The sequence below is a fragment of the Psittacula echo genome (genome assembly GCF_963264785.1).
Source record: "Psittacula echo genome assembly, chromosome: 22".
NCBI lineage: Eukaryota > Metazoa > Chordata > Aves > Psittaciformes > Psittacidae > Psittacula > Psittacula echo.
In genome coordinates, this window is record NC_137758.1 from 6,067,033 (window position 1) to 6,085,755 (window position 18,723).

Here is an 18,723-nt window from a genome sequence, read left to right on the forward strand (position 1 = left end):
CCGTGTTCCTGCCAATGCCAGTGTCAGACATTACCTCCTGCTAGAAAGTAAAATCCTGTCTGACAAATGCAAAGTGATTCTCCCTGACACTTGGGAATGTGCTCTGGAGCTGCTGCACTCTGCAGAGAGATCCCAGAGGAGTCAGTGGGTAAGGAGCTCGCTCTTGACAGGAAAAATGCTGATAAAGGCCACTGCAGCTGCCTAAAGGGTCTCTTGATTTTTTAATTGCTTAGTAGAAAGTAAATAGAAAGTGCTCCCCAGGGAGGCTCAGGCAGCTCACAGCTAAGATGGAGCCTTGGATGTGTCTGTACATGACAGGAGGAGAGGCCAAGGGGCAATGGGTTGAAGGATATGCAGCTTTCCAGAGAATGGGGTTACAGTAGGAGTACAGAGGTGAGGAATATATCCTGTAGTCTCAGGTCTAGAAGTGGCAAGGAGATTATTTTTTTACCAGGATAGTGTTAGTCTGGACTCATGGAACTGGTGACTGGGATTCCCCTACTGCAAACTGGTGATGGAACTAGGCTGGGTGTAATGTAGCAGAACCTCAGAGGCAAAGTGAGCCTTCATATGGGCGTGCTTGAGGAGAAACAATTACAGATGGTGTAAGTAACTGAAGTCCTGGCGCTTGCCTTCCCTAGGTTTCATTTCATCAGCTTTCATGGCTGTTTCTCCTCCTGTCTCTTGTTGCAGGTCTAACTTGCAGTTGTGATGTGTCCCCTGGCCTGAGCAGAGGCTGTTTGCTGGTCTGGGTGTTTTTCTGGCTCCCTTTGTCAGAGGACTTTTGAAGGGCATTTGTTTCACAAGTGCAAGTCTGAAATTGGGAACTAAAATCAATGGCTGTTATTCTTAGAAGCAGCATTGAACCTGGGCTATAGTCACTGCAGTTCAGTGTTCAGTAATTCCATCTGCAATGATTGGGATTGTTTCTCCCCTGGCTTTTGCACTCAGAACAACCCCATATGTGTTATGTCCAGCTATTGAAAGTGGTGTTAATCCACTGATTGCTCCTGAGTTTGGGAATGGTCAGTCATTGCATCAGTTTTGCTGCTGAGCAGACAAATATAGTAACACCCTAGTGACCTATAAATTGGAGCAGATCGTATGAATCCCACTGTCAATGACCGGAGAACTAGTCACAGTTTACTGTAAGGATAAAAACTGCCTGGCATTCAATACTGGAATAGCCAAAAGAAGCAAAAAAAAAAAAGGAGGGGGGGTAAAGGAAATTGAATCTCTGTCTTTATAGATACATGAGAGCACAGCTTTTTGTGTGTCAGATTTGCTTCTGTAATTTGTGGACAGATAAGCCTGGAGAAGCGAAGCTGCGTGGAGACTTTAGAGCAGCTTCCAGTTCCTAAAGGGAGCTACAAGGATGCTGGAAAGGGACTTTCATCAGGGACTGTAGCTATAGGAAAGGGGTGTAGAGTTTAAACTGAAACAGGGAAAGTTCAGGTTAGATGTAAGGAAGAAGTTCTTGCCTGTGGGGGTGCTGAGGCGCTGGCACAGGGTGCCCAGAGAAGCTGTGGCTGCCCCATCCCTGGCAGTGTTTAAGGCCAGGCTGGACAGAGCCTTGGGTGGCATGGTCTAGGCTGAGGCATTCCTGCCTGTGGCAGGGGGTTGGAACTGGATGAGCTTAAGGTGCTTTCCAACCCAAACCATTCTATGGTTAAAATTTCTTAGTCATACTTTCAGTGTCTAAAGTGTGTATTGCAAGAACTGGGGAGTGAATGCAGCTACCCACTACCTCTCATGAAATAGTGTTATGTCCCTGCCCCATGTTTTGGGCTGTAGTGGTTTAGTGCATTGAATCAGAGAGTTCTCAGAAGGAAGCAGAGGTTGGCAGCCAGAAAACAGCAGAACTGAACCTTGTGCGTGATACTTGTCACATGAGCAGTGTGAGAACATGTAAGTCCCCTGGCAGCCAGCTCTGTGAGAGCAATAAGACATGGGCTGTAATCATTGATTGCTGCTGCCAGGTAATGCTGCTTGAGTGTGATGTTTCAGCAACGTGGCTTTGAAAAACAGATGAGGAAAGCAAAAAGAATGAGGCCATGCTTAATAAAAGGTGGTTTCCTCAATAAGTACAGTTCTGGATCTAGGAAGCATCCTGGGTCTCTTGGAGTCCAGCCACATGGCTCACTCTGCTGGGACTACAGCTAATCATAGAATCACAGAATACTTTGGGTTGAAAAGAACTTTAAGATCATCCAGTTCTAACCGCCTGCCATGGGCATCATGTTTCCTGATACCAGTCCGTCAGTCCACATGATGCTGGAGGATGTCCTGTTAACTTGTGATTAAGCACATACCCCAGCTTCAATGATTTTCACAGTTTAATAATCATTGACATGTTTTTCTCTAAGTGCTGTCTGGTTTCTAACTTGAAGGACAGCAGTTCTCACCTGAGGTGTTCTGGTAACTTGGAGAAAATACAGTGAAATGTCCATAAAAGAGGTGAGCAGGAAAAGGCAGGAAGAGAGAAACTCTTTGCAGCTGCTGTGTTGTAGCGGTGGCAGCAACAAAGTTTCTGGTAGAACTGGAAATAAGCTGAGTCACAGAATCCCAGAATGGTTTGTGTTGAAGGGACCTTAAAGCTCATCCAGTTTCAACCTCCTGCCACGGGCAGGGACACCTTCCACTGGAGCAGCTTGCTCCAAGCCCCTGTGTCCAACCTGGCCTTGAACACTGCCAGGGATGGGGCAGCCACAGCTTCTCTGGGCACCCTGGGCCAGCACCTCAGCACTCTCACAGGAAAGAACTTCCTTATATCAAACCTGAACTTACCCTGTTTCAGTTTGAACCCATCACATCTTGTCCTGTCACTGTAGTCCCTGATGGATAGGGTTGATTTTACAGGTCTCTGTTCATGTGCAGTTAATACTGTCTGCCAGTTCCACATAACTGGGACACATACCAGAGAGAAACAGGACAAGCAAGCCTTAACTGACGTGAAAACTAGCTCATGTCTTCTTCCTCTGGGTGAGTGGATTAAACATGGCATTGCACAATCTCTAGCCACAGAGAAGGTGACGTCTGCCTGGAGTGTTATCTGCTGCTGCAGTTGGGAGTTATGAATGAGCTCCGTAATCCATTGACATAAAAGTTGTGACAGCACTCGCAAACCTCCCTGTAGTCTGTTGCATGTAGAGAAGTCACTTGATTGGGGTGACTGACTGATACAGGCTTGGAAGGTGGAAGTTTATGATGGCAAAGGCCCTTCATACAAATAGGGGAGTTAGGAAAAGACTTTACTGCGTATGCTGAGTAAGGAATCCTCAGAGGTTTCAAAAGTTGCTTAATTTCTTGTAACTTTGTTCAGGAATAGAAAAGAAATATTGGTTATTTAAATGTCAAAAAGTGCCAATTTGCTGTTACAATTTGATTTGTTAAATCTATGGACTTTCTCTAATATATGTGCACAATGTTTTTTTTTCTTCTATGAGCTGTTTTCTATAGGATCTACTTTGTTGTTCTTCCTTTCAGGCAGTCCAACTTGCAAATATGAAGAATCATAATGTCCTCCAGGGATCTCCAGCTCAGATGATTCAGGGAGATTTGTGAAACACTTCAGCTTTAGTATAAAGCACCTTAAAATCTGATGGTTTTGTTCATATCCATAGTTTCTATGAGATCCTTTCTTACCCTGTGTAATGTCTGAGTAATTTTAGACTAGACAGGTTTCAGCTTAATTCTGCTTATCTGTGGATTAGGCTGCACAGCAATTTAAACCTTTCTTTTTTGAGTATGATCGAAAGCCATTGATTTGAATGCTGTACTAATGGAGAAGAATATTGATCATGAGTCTTTCCTGGGCACATGTGAGCTGCAGGTGGAACAGGAGCTTTCTCACCTCCCAGAAGAGTTCCCTGTTTCCTGACAAAGATGCTGCGAGGGCTGGAGCAGCTCTGCTCTGGAGCCAGGCTGAGAGAGCTGGGCTGGGGCAGCCTGGAGAAGAGAAGGTTCCTTAAGGGGAGACCTTAGAGCAGCTCCAGTGCCTAAAGGGGCTGCAGGAAACCTGGAGAGGGGCTTTGGACAAGGGCCTGTAGGGCCAGGCCAAGGGGAATGGCTTTAACCTGCCCGAGGGGAGACTGAGATGAGCTCTTAGGCAGAAGCTCTTCCCTGTGAGGGTGCTGAGGCGCTGGCCCAGGGTGCCCAGAGAAGCTGTGGCTGCCCCATCCCTGGCAGTGCTCAAGGCCAGGTTGGACACAGGGGCTTGGAGCAAGCTGCTGTAGTGGAAGGGGTCCCTGCCTGTGGCAGGGGGTTGGAACTGGAGGAGCTTTAAGGTACGTTGCAACTACAACCAGTCTGGGATTCCTGAGCGTGGGGCTACCCCCCTCCCTGCAGCAATGGGTCTGTTTTCAAACATACAGGTGAGGCTGTTGTCGTCATACATGCAGAGCAGTGTGAAGCCTATTGTGACTCAGGTCAGTGTCACTGCTCCCAACTGCTGGAGGTGCAGTCCCCTCGCAGGGCTGGATGCTGTGGCTTTCAAAAAGACCTAAATGAAGATACTTGCTAATGAGGAGCTATGTTCAGATGCAGGTTTGCTGTCAGGCTTGGGGAGCTGTGATAAACAGCTGGGTTTGAGATGGTTGGCTTTGAATATGCTGTGTAAGATACTAAAGTGAATCCAGTCTAATTCTGTCCGTTCTCGTGGTGGCTGAGCCAGGGGAAGCTGGATTTCTGTTTACTGGTAATTCTAAAGCTATAGAGACCTTGGTGCACTCAGGCTGTGCTATATTTAAATGGTACCCTGTCTGTCAGATGTTCCTATAACAGCATGTTCTTTGCCAAGATCATGGGATGAGCCTCTCCTTTTAAAAGCTGTTTTTGAATCTAAATTGTTTTGAGGAAACTGGTTAATACGCCATGGCTGGGGCATCTGTGTCTTTACTTTGTGCTGTTAAGTCATTCCAAGACCATTTTAAAGGTGTTGTGGACAGCTGCAGGAAATGCCATTTTACCACTTGTACAGTAGAATTGCTGCATTTCTGAAAGATGAAACTATTATTAATGCACAAAATAGACTCTCTTCCAGTCTCTCACCCTGTGTGGTGCTGACACTTAGAGCTATCTTTAGTTAGGAGACTGTCAACTCAAAACAGAACCCCTGGGGTTCTGGAGATTGGGGTGGTGATTGACAGTGGTGAGGCTGTCTGGAGGCTGGAGATTGACAGTGGTGAGCCCTGACATGAACACACCAGCACCCCAGCCGTGGCCCACAGATGAGGCTGGAAGCAGCATCCCCCACTGGTGTTGAGTGTGCTGAGGCTTCTGCCCACGTGAGTTCTGGTCCAGATTTACCACTGAGAGGTTCGCTTGGTGCTGGTGGTTTCTTGGAAGTGTCTTTAGTTGGCAGCCAGACTGACAATAGCAAACTTGTTTCATGCAGTCCACGGTGAGAGCTCTAAAATGTCACAGTTTTGGTCACATCTGATCAGGATTGAATTGAAATCCTGGGCTTAGAGAGAGCTGCTTTGTACATTAATAGACCCTTTTAGGCCCTGCAGTAAGACTCCACTTCTTGTTAAGGATTTATTAAACGCATGGATAAGGTCCACTACTGGCATATGTTAGTTTCTTTATGAATCTCTTGGATTATTTAGCAAAACAGCTGAATATTCCTCCCAAGGACAGCCTTTGAGGACAATTCCCTTGAAATAGATCAATTGTAACAAATCCTGGCCTTTCTTCTGCTTGTTGTCTTTGAGATAACCATGAAAGCAGCTGCAGTTTTGGCCAGAATTGCTCATGAACTTACAAATGAGCTGCAGTGGACTGGTCTGGAATACATTTGCATCTTAGAACTTCCCCTTTTAAGAGCCACCTTACTCAGTGCCCAAATGGGCACCTTACCCCTGCACAAACACCTCGGTGCATGTGTTGACATAAGCATTATCTCTGCTTTTTCTGTGTTGTATTTTTAAGTGGTATTTTCCCTTTCTTTAAACTTCCACAACATGTGGCTCTGGTTCCTGCCTCATTCTGCAGAAACGTGACACAGCCAGGTATGTTTTTGTGGAAGAAGTATTAGTCACAGAAGAAAGAATGTTATGAAATATACTTAGAAAGTGTTAGAGCTGTGCTTGGCATCTGAACTGTTTACCCACACGTATAAACAGCTCGGGAGGAACTTTAACTCTTGCCAAGGTACCATCCTAAACCTGAGTTATTTTGAAACTTTGAGCAACGTGGTTTTCAGTTCTTGAAAATAAGGTCTCAGGTTCTGTGCTGACGCGAACTGAGAGTGCCAATGGGTGGCCTCACCAACGGGACATTTTAGCCCCTGCTTTTGCCTCCCTAAAAATAAATCAAGATGTGTTTTCCTGAAGAGGTGCAGTGTGCGAAATAAAACACTTGGGTTTGTGTGGCTTTTGTGTTGCTTCAGTGTTACTTGCAGAGTTTACTCATGAGGCTGCCCTCTAAAAGGTAGGCTTATGTTTGCTTTGCTTTTTGTTGTTGTCTGGATCTTAATGTGAATTAAACAACTTGATTCGGAGCAGTGCAGCTGATTCTGCAGCAAGTGTGGATCAGCTTTACCCTGCTTGTCCCGCAGCTCATCTCAGCCCTTCACCTGGGCAGCTAAGCTGTAGCTCTGGTGGCTTTATCTGACCCCGCTTCCAGCACCTCACCCTGGTGCCTTGTGGTGAGATACAGCAATGGGGATGTCAGATAATCCCCCAGCAGAGATCTGGTGCCAACCTGTCTCCTACCAAAGTGAGGTAAAGATCTCTTGTGCTGGGTTATGACACCTGAGTGTTACCAAGCCTGGTTCTGCTCTTCCAGACGGGACAGACTGCAACCAGACCTGTCATCAGTGGCAGCTGAGCCCCAGGGCAGAGGCGTCAGGGGAGATCAGAGCTTATTTTCTCGTGTGACCCCACTTGCAGCACTGTGTGCAGTTCTGGTGTGCCCAGTGTAAGAAGAACATGGAGCTATCAGAGCAAGGCCAGAGGAGGCCACAAGGATGACCAGGGCCTGGAGCAGCTCCTGTATGGAGACAGGCTCAGAGAGCTGGGCTTGTTCAGCCTGGGGAGGAGAAGCTGCATGGAGATCTCAGAGCAGCTTCCAGTGTCTGAAGAGGGCTACAAGGATGATGGAGAGGGACTCTTCATCAGGGACTGTAGTGAGAGGACAAGGGGTGATGGGTTCAAACTGAAACAGGGGAAGTTCAGGTTGGATCTAAGGCAGAAGCTCTTCCCTGTGAGGGTGCTGAGGCGCTGGCCCAGGGTGCCCAGAGAAGCTGTGGCTGCCCCATCCCTGGCAGTGTTCAAGGCCAGGTTGGACACAGGGGCTTGGAGCAAGCTGCTCCAGTGGAAGGTGTCCCTGCCCGTGGCAGGGGTTGGAACTGGATGAGCTTTAAGCTCCCTTCAACCCAAAGCAGTCTATGATTATTCGGGTACCTCAGTTAGTGCTGAGCTCCTCCTGACCATAGCACAGATGCCTTTTCAAAACTGGAATATTTACTTTCAAATGTAATTGCATTTCATCAAGCAGTTTGCAGCTGGTTTTGTGATGTTGTGTAACTGTTATTCTGAAATCTCTCTGGTGAACAGCTACTGTGACCACATTCAACTTTCAAAAATCTATTGTTGGCAGCAGTGTGGAAAGCTATGCAATTGGTTAAAAATGGATGGCAGTTGGAGTTGGGAATGAGGGAGCAGTTACTTATTGGGATCCCTTCCAGAGGAGGAAGGTGGAGTTTGAAGCTGCTCATGGCCTTTCTAAAATAAGAGTCAAAGCAAGTTAAGTGCTTTCTGCTATGGGTGAAACACCAACTGGTGATTTGTAGGAGATGAAAAGCTCAGTGAAAGAGGAATTTTAGTTTGATCTGAATGTTTCTCTCTACTGGTATTCTGCTGTAAAGTAATCTACTTGTATTAAAACTCTTACGTACTTCAAAAATACACTGATTAATACACTGATCCTCGTCTCAAGAGTATCCGCACTGGATGGTTTTTGTGCTGAAAACAAACAGAATGGTTTATTGAGCCTTTATGGTGCTGCAGTCTGGGTGTAGGTGCTGGGATGCTGTGTTGCAGGCCATAATTGCAGGTGGTGGTGGCAAAAGTGGCTCTGAAGACTGGCCTTGGGAAACTGCCTGTCCTGAGACCACTGTGGTGAAGCCGACAGGAGGGATGTCTGGTGTTGAGCCCCTCAAGTGTGAGCTGAAGTGTTCCTTTGTCCCCTGCTCTCTGCTCCTTGCTCAGTTTGGGGGTTCATGGTCTACCGGGCGTGCTGCCTTCAGCTTGAGCGCTGTGTGCTCTGGGGAGCTTTGCATGGTCCTGAATGGTGGCAGCCTGCCTCCCCCTGTGTGAGACAATGTGCCTCAGTGATTAGAGGGTGTTGCTCTTCCTTTACATCCCCCCCAATCTCTTTATTGTATCCAGACACACCGGATAATTGAGCATTAAAGGAATTAAAAGCTTGTTTCCAAGCCACAGGTAGTGCTTGCAATATGTGGTACATATGTATAGTGCAAACATGAGTTTGTACGTTAGTGATGTGATATCCAACATAACATGATAGTTGCATTGTTTGGTTTGGTTTGAAGTAAGATACCTCTTAAGGCATATTAAGCTGTTCAGGTTCTTTGCATTGTTCAGCATAACTTGCCAGCACACAGGCACAGATGCTTTATCACAGGCTTGAGTCAGGATGAAAAGAGTTTCCTACTTATTCAGGTTCTATTTGCATTAAAAATTCTGTCTTACTGATGATCTGGGATATATTTAGTCCTGTTCCATGAAATTGTGTTTAAGCAAGCCAGATACCTCTTAGGGGGAGAGCATTAAGAACAACAGAGTAGATTGATCTATTACTTGAACTGAGAGAGGGTCACATCTCTGGTGTGATGTATAGGAGCATGGAGCAAATGTGGTCCTTCTTACTGGGCTCAGTAGCAATGCATCACACAGGCACTGGCATGTCAAAGTAACTCATTTTATCCTCAGTTACTGTAAATTTCTTTGGGCCCAAGTCCAGGATCTTCTGGATTTGGGAATCCACATGCACATGGTTATGTACATACTAGAAATCCTGGCAGTTCATTCCTTTCTGCCTGTGTGAGGGATGTGCAATGGGTGGATGTCTTTGACCGTAGAGCATCAAGGGTTTGATAACACTATGCCTTGTCTGCCACGTAGTTCATAGAATCACAGAGTGGTTTGGAGTGGAAAGGACCTTCAGATTATCTGGTTCCAACCCTCTGACACGGACAGGGACACCTTCCACTAGAGCAGGTTGCTCCAAGGCTCTGTCCAAAACAGGCTGAACCAGGAATCTGGGGGAAAAGAGAGATTTTGAGGGGACTTTTGCGGGAAAAGAGGAGGCTTAAAATAAGACTATTTCAGGTTTGTATATTCAAACAGTTCATGAATCAGCTGGAGGGGGGGGGAGTGGAGACTTTTAAGCTGAAACATTTACATGAATCAGGCGTTGGGGGAGTGACCATCGGGCACAAACAGTTCAAACTGGGCAGCTCTGCTGTGACTTGGTGCTTCCCTGTCCTGCAGGCGGATTTGGGGCTGCTGGTGCTTGTAGCACAGAGGACGTATGAGCCGCCAGTAAGTAAGAGCTGTGCTGTTTGAAAGGGGCTGTTTGCACAGGGTTTGCTTCAGGGTTACAGTAGGAAATGGGAGTGATTATTTCTTGTCTGGAAGTTCTGATAGGTGCAGGTAAATCAGACTTGGAGCTTTGTCAGAAACACTTGTCCTTTTTTGTATAGCTTAGAATTGAGAAGTTGCATTTAGTGTGTACCTGGAGGAGTTGGAATTGGAATGGTGTGAATTTGAAACCCAAGTTAAATTTAACTGCTTAAGAAGAAAAATTGTGAAAGAAAATAGCCTTTTTATATCTAAAGAGCTAAAGTGGGTCTTGCTTTTAGACTTTGAAACATTTATTGTTCTTCTGAAAGGTTTTTAAGTAGTTTTGCAGGAAATGGAAAGAGGACACAGGGCACAACCCCGTTGTCTGCTGCTGTTGCTTCTGGTACAGTCTTTTAGGTATAAGTATTTGTAGCTTAATCTAAGGCTGGTGAAGACAAAGTGTAACTCATGGGTGTCACCTGGCTTAACACTTTATTTAGCTCAGAATTCTGTGGGTTTGAGGAGGACATTTGTTTTTTCTGTCTCTAGAGAAGAATATTCTGCTTGTATTTGAAACAGCTCATCTTTTGGCAATTTTCCCCTTACCCTGATCAGATTTGCATCCATCTCTCTGCCTAGGAATGAGCCAGGTGTTCTGTGTGAGTATAGAGTCACAGACTGGTTTGTGTTGGAAGGGACCTTAAAGTTCACCCAGCTCCAACCCCTGCCACAGCCAGGGACCCCTTCCACTGGAGCAGCTTGCTCCAAGCCCCTGTGTCCAACCTGGCCTTGAACACTGCCAGGGATGGGGCAGCCACAGCTCCTCTGGGCACCCTGGGCCAGCGCCTCAGCACCCTCACAGGGAAGAGCTTCTGCCTAAGAGCTCATCTCAGTCTCCCCTCTGGCAGGTTAAAGCCATTCCCCTTGGCCTGTCCCTACAGGCCCTTGTCCCAAGCCCCTCTCCAGGTTTCCTGCAGCCCCTTTAGGCACTGGAGCTGCTCTAAGGTCTCCCCTTCAGGAGCCTTCTCTTCTCCAGGCTTTATTTAAATTGCTGATTGAATTTAATCAGACAGTACCAGCAAAGCTGCTGTTACTTTAGTGTTAAACAGCTCTTTATGAGGATCAGATATAAGAACTATAATTTTTCAGATGACTGTCTTTAACCCCATAGTGTGAATAGTGAGAATAGCCTTTAGATGTTTCTTGATTGTGCTCTTTAACATTAGTGCCTTGAGCCTTACATGGAAGGAAATAGCCCCAGCAAAGCTTTAACCTCTTGCGTTACTCAAAGATTTTGTTCCCCTCTGAGACATTCAGTGGTAGGATGCACATTATTAGATGGTCATCATTGATTCCAGTTGATGAGGCTGCCACAGTATAACCCTCCTGCTTTGGATAATCCTGTAATAAGTTTCTTCAAGTTAATAGATCTCAATGATTTTTTGCCATGTATTGGTCTTGGTGATTATAAGTTGGCAAAGGAAATGATGCTGTGAGTGTGGGGCAGTGCTGTCAGCAGTGGTGGGAGCTTTCAGCACATGACCCAGGCACAGACAGTTACATGAGGACCTGCTGAGCCATGAGTCTTACGTCAGGGTGGGGCTGGGCAGTGTTGAGCCATACAAACCAAACACAGTAGGTTTGAATTGAGTTTGAGGAATACGGATTTTTAAGGCTCAAGTCAACAAGCAGATCTGTAAACCCTGCTTACAGTGAAGCTCTATGCACAGAATAGGAGCAAACGCTCGAGCATTTCATCAGCCTCCTTGCTGTCTCTTGCCAGGCTCCACAGGCTGTCCTGCATTGCATCAGGCCTGCTGGACAGTATTTTCCAGCTATGATTTGAAGCCAAATGGAAAATGAATCTTCCTTATATTGATAGAACAAGGGAAGAGCCTGTTCTAATATGCCTGTGCCAGTTCAGTCTATAAATTACTCTTGTTGTCTGGTTATGTCCATGTTCAGAAAATGGAATGATCATTTTTAGGTATGAGAGAAGCATGTTAAAGGCTCTGGGTGGGTTTTGTACCTGATGCAATCTGGGTGATGGCACTTCTGAGGTATTCTCCTGTGGCACAGGCAGATGTGGAGGTGCCAGTGCATGGCCAACCTCAGACCTGCCAAGTCTCACGTTGCCTTGAGCATCTCTTGTCTGATCACAGAATCAACCAGGTTGGAAAAGCCCTTTCAGCTCATTGTGTCCAGCCCTTACCCCAGCACTGCCAAGGCCACCCCTAACCCATGGCACTGAGGCCTCGTCTCCACGGGGTGTGAACCCTTGCAGGGACGGTGACTGCAGCCCTGCCCTGGGCAGCCTGTTCCAATGCCTGAGCACCCTCTGGGGCAGGAATTGTTCCTCAGCTCCATCTAAACCTGCCCTGGTGCAGCTTGAGGTGGGATGCGGCTGCGCGGGGCAATGCCTGGTCTCAGACCCTTGTGGCAGAAGCTGCATGTGCCCGGGGCAGGCTGGTGACACCGGCTTCCCTGCTCATGTGAGGTGTCACACATGGCCCCTTGCTGCCTGCGAGAGAATACAAACTGAGCTCTGAGACAAGACTTACAGAGAAGAGTAAGCAAGGAGCCACATTGCACTTAACAACTGGAAAAATGCTTGAAAAAACCCAAATCAAAGCAGCTGCTAATGAATGAGAGACCCTTGGAATCCTGAAATGTTTGGAGACTGTGGAATTTGGCCAAAAGCAGGGAGCAGGAACTAAAAGCTGGATGTGTCAGTGCCTTAGAGGTGCCCTTCCTCTGCTGTGAGCTGCAGTACTGACAAGTGTGAGCCTATCACTTGACAGAGAATCAATGGGCTTGTGTTTGCTCCAAGCAACTTGTAAAGGGAAAGGCAGCTTCTTGTGTTTTAAACTTGGAGTTTTATACAATTTATACTGAACATGTGTTTTAATAGGCACCTTTAGGCTTATTTTGTGTTTTCCAATTTCCTAATGGGGCTGTTTTCCCTCTGGGAATGCAGAGGTGACCAAAGCAGAGGGTGCGATGGGAGGCTATGTCATGCCTATCGTAGGTGCAGCACAGCAGGGTCTATCCAGTGCCTTCTGGGCTGTTTCCTTTCCATAATTTTCCCATTTATTTTTTATAGTCTTCAGGGACTCCCAAGGTGTGGGAATGAACCTGCTGTTTTCTGTGGAATTCGTAGAATCCCAGACTGGTTTGTGTTGGAAGGGACCTTAAAGCTCCTCCAGCTCCAACCCCTGCCACGGGCAGGGACACCTTCCACTGGAGCAGCTTGCTCCAAGCCCCTGTGTCCAACCTGGCCTTGAACACTGCCAGGGATGGGGCAGCCACAGCTTCTCTGGGCACCCTGTGCCAGCGCCTCAGCACCCTCACAGGGAAGAACTTGTGCCTAAGAGCTCAGCTCAATCTCCCCTCTGTCTGCCATTCCCCCTTGTCCTCCAGTTTCTCTTCAGTTCTCTCCCCCATCCCACTGGGGAGTGAACAAGTGACTCTGGGGGGCTCAGTTGCCATCTAGGGTTAAGCCACAACAGAAATTAAAGTAATTCCAAACTTTTCTTGGTTGCATGCAGTTATAGTAGAAGCACATCTTGTTCTGGAGTGTCTGACTGCAGAATCAGGTCAGGCACACCCTGTGGATGCGTGTTTCCTGCTTACTCACATTTCTGAAAATAATTGGACATGGGAATGAGTTTGGAGGTTTAAAGCAATGTTGTCACCTTGGAAAGGAGTTGTTTGGAGTTTTATTTAAGTCCTTGCGGTTACGCCGTGGTTCAAGCAGAGGGAAGGATCAGTAACTCTGATTTGCTCACTCAGTGCAGGTTGTTCCTTGCTACTCACAAACCCAGCGGTGAAGTAAGGTCACTACTTCTACTATTTTTACTCTCTTACCACTTCCTCCTTGTCATGCTGGAGAGGGACTCTTCATCAGGGACTGTAGCAACAGGACAAGGGGTTCAAACTGAAACGGGAGAAGTTCAGGTTGGATCTGAGGCAGAAGCTCTTCCCTGTGAGGGTGCTGAGGCGCTGGCACAGGGTGCCCAGAGAAGCTGTGGCTGCCCCATCCCTGGCAGTGTTCAAGGCCAGGTTGGACACAGGGGCTTGGAGCAAGCTGCTCTAGTGGAAGGTGTCCCTGCCTGTGGCAGTGGGTTGGAACTGGATGAGCTTAAGGTTCCTTCATCCCAAACCAGTCTGGGATTCTGTGCTGGATGCCAGTGAAGCAGTGCATAAGCAGTCAGATGTTACAGGAAAAGGCTTTACTCTTCAGTGGATTTCAACACCTTAGATTTTTATGATTTTTTTTTTTTTTTTGACATTTCTTTGAAGTTCTTGAACCTGGATACCTGAAATAGTTTATAATGGCTCTTAATACAAAATCCCAAGGGTAAGGATAATAAGGAACAAGTAACACGAGAGTCAGAAACCTGCAAGTCTGAGATACTTTTGTTACCTTTTGCTCCATAAAATGCCCTGCATTTAAAGGGGTTTTCTCCAGCTGTGTTGGAGTGTTTCCTCTACACACACATCACTGATGTAGTGGTCATGGTCTGCAAGTTAAGCCGTTTGGTTCCTTCCGGTAGCCAGGCAATGACTGTTATACCTTGGGAAGCTTGGATGAGCCTTGGATTCCTTAGGGTGGGGAAGGATAATGTGCTAAAGATATCCCAGTACAATTCCTTCTTTCTTAAGAGTTGCATAGAACAAGGCTCAGCCTCTCTATCTCTGCAAAAGGTTTGTAGCAGGAAGCGGTTGTGCCAAGGATGTTGCTAAATAAAACTGTCTCCTTTTGTGTTTAGAAAAGCAACCTCACTTCCCTGTTTTTCTCTCAGCAAAAGTGTTGGCTCAAAACAAGTTCAAATAAAGATGACTTCACTGTGACCATCAGCACGTGGGTTGGGGAGCAGAGATGCTGCTTCAGTTGCATGGCTTATTCTTAATGTCATGTTCTGGAGGGAGAAGGGACCCATGTGCTCCAAGTTAGGCAGAGCCAACATCCAGAGTCAGATGTGAGGTTTGATTTCTGACTGTGACACTGATTTCCTTTTAAATCCCAGCCTTTTCAGGAGCTCTTTCTCTGAGCTTTGGTGCTGAGCATGACATTGGGCTTCTGTTACTCCCCAGCTCCCAAAATCCAGCTGCCCACAAATCCTGAGTCTTCAGCTCAGACTGGTCCCTACCTGCTTCTTCAGGATCTGAGCATCCAAACAAGCACCTGACAAGTGAGCTAAGAAGTGGGGTTGCTCATAATCAGTTCTGTGGTACCAGCCAATTGATGCTTACCAGAGGGTAGAAACGTGCATGGAAACACACCTCAAAAGAAGATGGGAACCTGCTTGCGTTTGTCCTGCTAACCACGGGGTAATTGCTGGTGAGCTCGAGGAGTGAACGTGCTGCAAGTCAGTGTAACACTGAGCCTGATGCTCTGGCTAGTCCTGAAAATGATGTTTCTCAGTGTCCTTCTCTCCTAAAAGACTTCCCTGCAGTGCTCCCCAGGGCTGCCAGGAGGAAGGAGCAGCTCATATTTGTATGAAGATGAATAGTGCTAATTATTATTTATAGGTATTTATTCTCACTATGGGTAGCGCACCTTGATCCTGGGCATGAAAAGAAACCTGGACATTTGTAAGCTGGTCAGGCATGAGTAGAACCTTCTGAAGTCTTCATGTACTGGTTTCCCTACTGCATTGTATGTATGATTGCAGTGTATTTGTCATGAAAAATGACTAGTTTGGATCTGTATTGTCCCAGCCAGCTGTGCTAAAGGAATCCTTACTCATTTACCTCAATTCTGCCGACACATAATGTGTAGGATTTGGGCATGCCAAGAGGGAACAGGGAAATAGCATTAGGCTGGCCCAAGGCAGGTTATCAGCAGGGCTTCCTGTAGATTTAATGAGGAAACTCGGATCTGATGCTGATCAGAGCCACCACTATTGCAAAGAGCATCTGTGTTTCTGCATCTTTCTATCACTGCAGCTTTTAGCACCTTTCACTGGTGCTGAACTTAATGTAACAGGAAAGAATGAGGAGAAAAATGTCAAACAGTTGAGGCTTTTTGTCCTAAAATCTTGCTTAACAGATTAAGCAGAAAAGGGGATTGGGGGGGATGATCAGGGGAAATTCATGTCTTGTAGCTCGTGTGAAGCTACAAGACATATAGATGGTAGTTCTACAGGTAGTTTCTGAGATGTTGTAGTAGAGGACTCTGCTGAATGGCACACAGTCTCTGGAGCTGTGCATGTGTTTGCTTCAAAGTTTAAGGTGATGAACAGGCATGGCAACGTTCATCACACCCAGATAGTTGTGAAAATGCAGTCTGTAGGCGTTTTTCGTGCTATTTGACCTAAAGTCACAGACTGGTTTGTGTTGGAAGGGACCTTAAAGCTCATCCAGTCCCACCCCCTGCCACAGGCAAGGACACTTTCCACTAGAGCAGCTTGCTCCAAGCCCCTGTGTCCAACCTGGCCTTGAGCACTGCCAGGGATGGGGCAGCCACAGCTTCTCTGGGCACCCTGGGCCAGCGCCTCAGCACCCTCACAGGGAAGAACTTGTGCCTAAGAGCTCATCTCAGTCTCCGCTCTGGTTAAAGCTATTCCCCTTTGTCCATTAACATAGATCATTCCTGGGACTGCCCACTGACCTCTTTGCTGGTCTGTCCCATGAGAGAAGAGGGCAGAACGTTGCACAGGTTTATTCATGGCGACTTTGTGTTGCCCTTTGCTCAGGCAGAAGGGGATGGATTTGTTCATGTGTGACCAAACACAAGGCAGTATTCATGGTGTGTGGTGGGCTTCTGGTGCAACTGGTGAAGGGCCTCTCCAGGGTCCAAGCCAGAGCGGTCCAAGAAACCAGCATGGAACGTGTTGGGAGAGGGGAGTTTCTGGTCCAGCATTGGGTGAGAGGAGAGGATGATGGTGATGCACTGCACACTGTTGAGTTTGCAGGAACTCGCATGACCCTCGTAGGCTCCTTGTGTTGCTGCTGCAGCCTTTGGAAAAGAAAAAAATACAGCAGCTTTTCACAGGGTTCTGCTGCTGCCAGAAATCCTCCTTCTGATGAGCCTGGCATGAGGTGTAAGCACTGCATTTATATTATATGCAGATAATGCTGGCAACTTCCTGTTGGATTGATGGGACAAGAGGAAGGAATTGTTATTCCTTTTGAAAGTTTCCAATTAAGACTGAAATGGCAGTAACTGACTGGAAACCCAGCACTGAACTGCTCATTAAAACCTTCATCCTCAGCATTTCCTGCCCAGCAAACTCTCCAGCTCTCATTTGGCATTTTGGTGGTTTGTTACTGCTGGATTGCGTCTGGTTTGTATCAGCCCTGTCAGTGTTCTGCCATGGATGGCACCCGTGGGCTCTGGAGTCTTAATTCAGCCAAGCAAAGGACACAGGACAATTGTTCTGCAGGGGGGAAATTGGGAACATTCATTAATGAGGAAATTGGTGTTTTGTGTTTGGGAGAGTGACAGGGAAACACATGGAGCCAAGAAAGGAGAGTGGTGTCTTGTCCAGGGCAATAGCAGGACAAAATCAGTGCCAAGGGGAGAATGAGGGAAAGAGACAGTAGAAGAGATCTGTAGGGAGATAGAAGGGAGGGAAGAGTGGCCAGAGACGTCTTTGCATGGGCTGAAAGAACAGTTACGAGTGGCATTGATTCAAGTGTCATGTGTGTCGGGCAACATGCTCTGGTGTGAAGTGTCCCTGCCCATGGGAGGGAGTTGGAACTGGATGATCTTAAGGTCCTTTCCAACCCCAACCATTCTGTGATTCTATGACTACATTGGGTTAAACACTGGAGTGAACACTATATGACGGGAGGGTGATGAATCAAGAAAGGAAGACCACAGAATGCAATATTTGGGAGCAGGGAGCCTCCTGCAGACCTCAGAGGGGTTAAGAGGCAATGCTTGAGCTGTTAACTGGGAAAATGCTGGGGTTTGGACTATAGCTATGTTACAGAGCTCATTTTGCCAGTGCTGGGAATCCAGAGAGATGTGGTGTGGAGGTGAGGCAATTGCCAGGGAGCTATTTGCAGGATCACACATGTCCTCTGAAGACATCAGTGGCTTTAGACTTACTTCTTAATAAGCAAAGGTTTATAGATTAAATAGACCCCTGATTACTATAACAGCTATATTTTCCTCGCCTTAGGTAAGCATAAGGCCACAACCAGCATCATTAGCCTTCTGAAACACAGTTAAGTGTCTGAAGAAACACCTTTTGAGCCTGGGAGGCTTACTTGTTGTTCCAGGTACAGGGATTCATTGCCTGGGAGTTTCTTCCAAAACCAACAACCTGGTGTTTTCTCTTCTAGCTCTTCTCTTAGGAAACGCAGCCAACTCCTCGCGTCACGGAGGCCCAGCATGAATGTGAACTGTGCTGCTGGCACAGACTGGCCAAGAAATCTGGAGTCCACTTGTTCTGTGGGGAGCACAACTGTAGCAGTCCAGGAGTCAGAAGAAAGTAACGTGGTGTTAGGAGGTCACAGCCCAGCTGCAGCCCCCAGGACTGAGGGTAATGTCTTTACCTTAGCAGTGAGAGGGTTTTAGGGTTGTTTTGGTTTTTATGTGGGGGTGCTGTGTTTTGGGAAAAGTCCAGTATCCCAAGGCAGTTGGCCATGGGGAATACGTATCCTGCCTTTGCCATGTTGGTCTAAAGGACAATGGTCCACAGCAGAGTTTGGGGTGAAGAACATCACACTCGCTGGCCAACTTGCAGCTTCTCCTGAGTTGTCTTCCTGAGCACATTAACTGGAGGTAGCTGGACATTCCTGATGAGCTGTGTGCCCACCGTGGAGCAGCATCAACCACCATCTAGTGTGGTGTGTGCTTCTGCTCCTGCTTTGCTGTGAGAGTAGTTGTCAGTGCTGGGACTCTGTGTCTGTATTTCAGGCCTTGTGTAATTCTTGGGCTCCTGCTCTTACACACTGAAGCTCCTTGCTTTAACAAGGAGCATTAAACATCATGGTTCATCAGGAATTTTCTTATTCACAATCCAACTGCTGGCTCAGTTGGAAAATGCAGTGTGGTTTTGTGTCATGTAACATTACACTGACATCCCTGTATGACTCAGTTCATGACGTATAACACTACATATATGGACAACCCTGTATGACTCAGTTTTCTTACCACAGTGTTACAGTGAAATGA

At 46.9% G+C, this 18,723-nt stretch overlaps 1 protein-coding gene across 4 annotated transcripts in view; it reads left to right on the forward strand.

Moving 5' to 3' along the window:
- The window catches only part of KCTD20 (potassium channel tetramerization domain containing 20), a 30,822-nt gene that overhangs the window by 4,025 nt on the left and 8,074 nt on the right, over positions 1-18,723 (forward strand). For 3 of the 4 annotated variants that reach the window (XM_080632701.1, XM_080632700.1, XM_080632702.1), the window contains one exon: positions 17,889-18,088. In XM_080632701.1, the coding sequence (XP_080488827.1) occupies positions 17,938-18,088 (151 nt within the window). In that variant the 5' untranslated portion in view covers positions 17,889-17,937. Of the gene's footprint in view, positions 1-14,835; positions 14,935-17,888; positions 18,089-18,723 lie in introns of those variants that run through there. The other variant, XM_080632703.1, reaches the window with a different exon arrangement.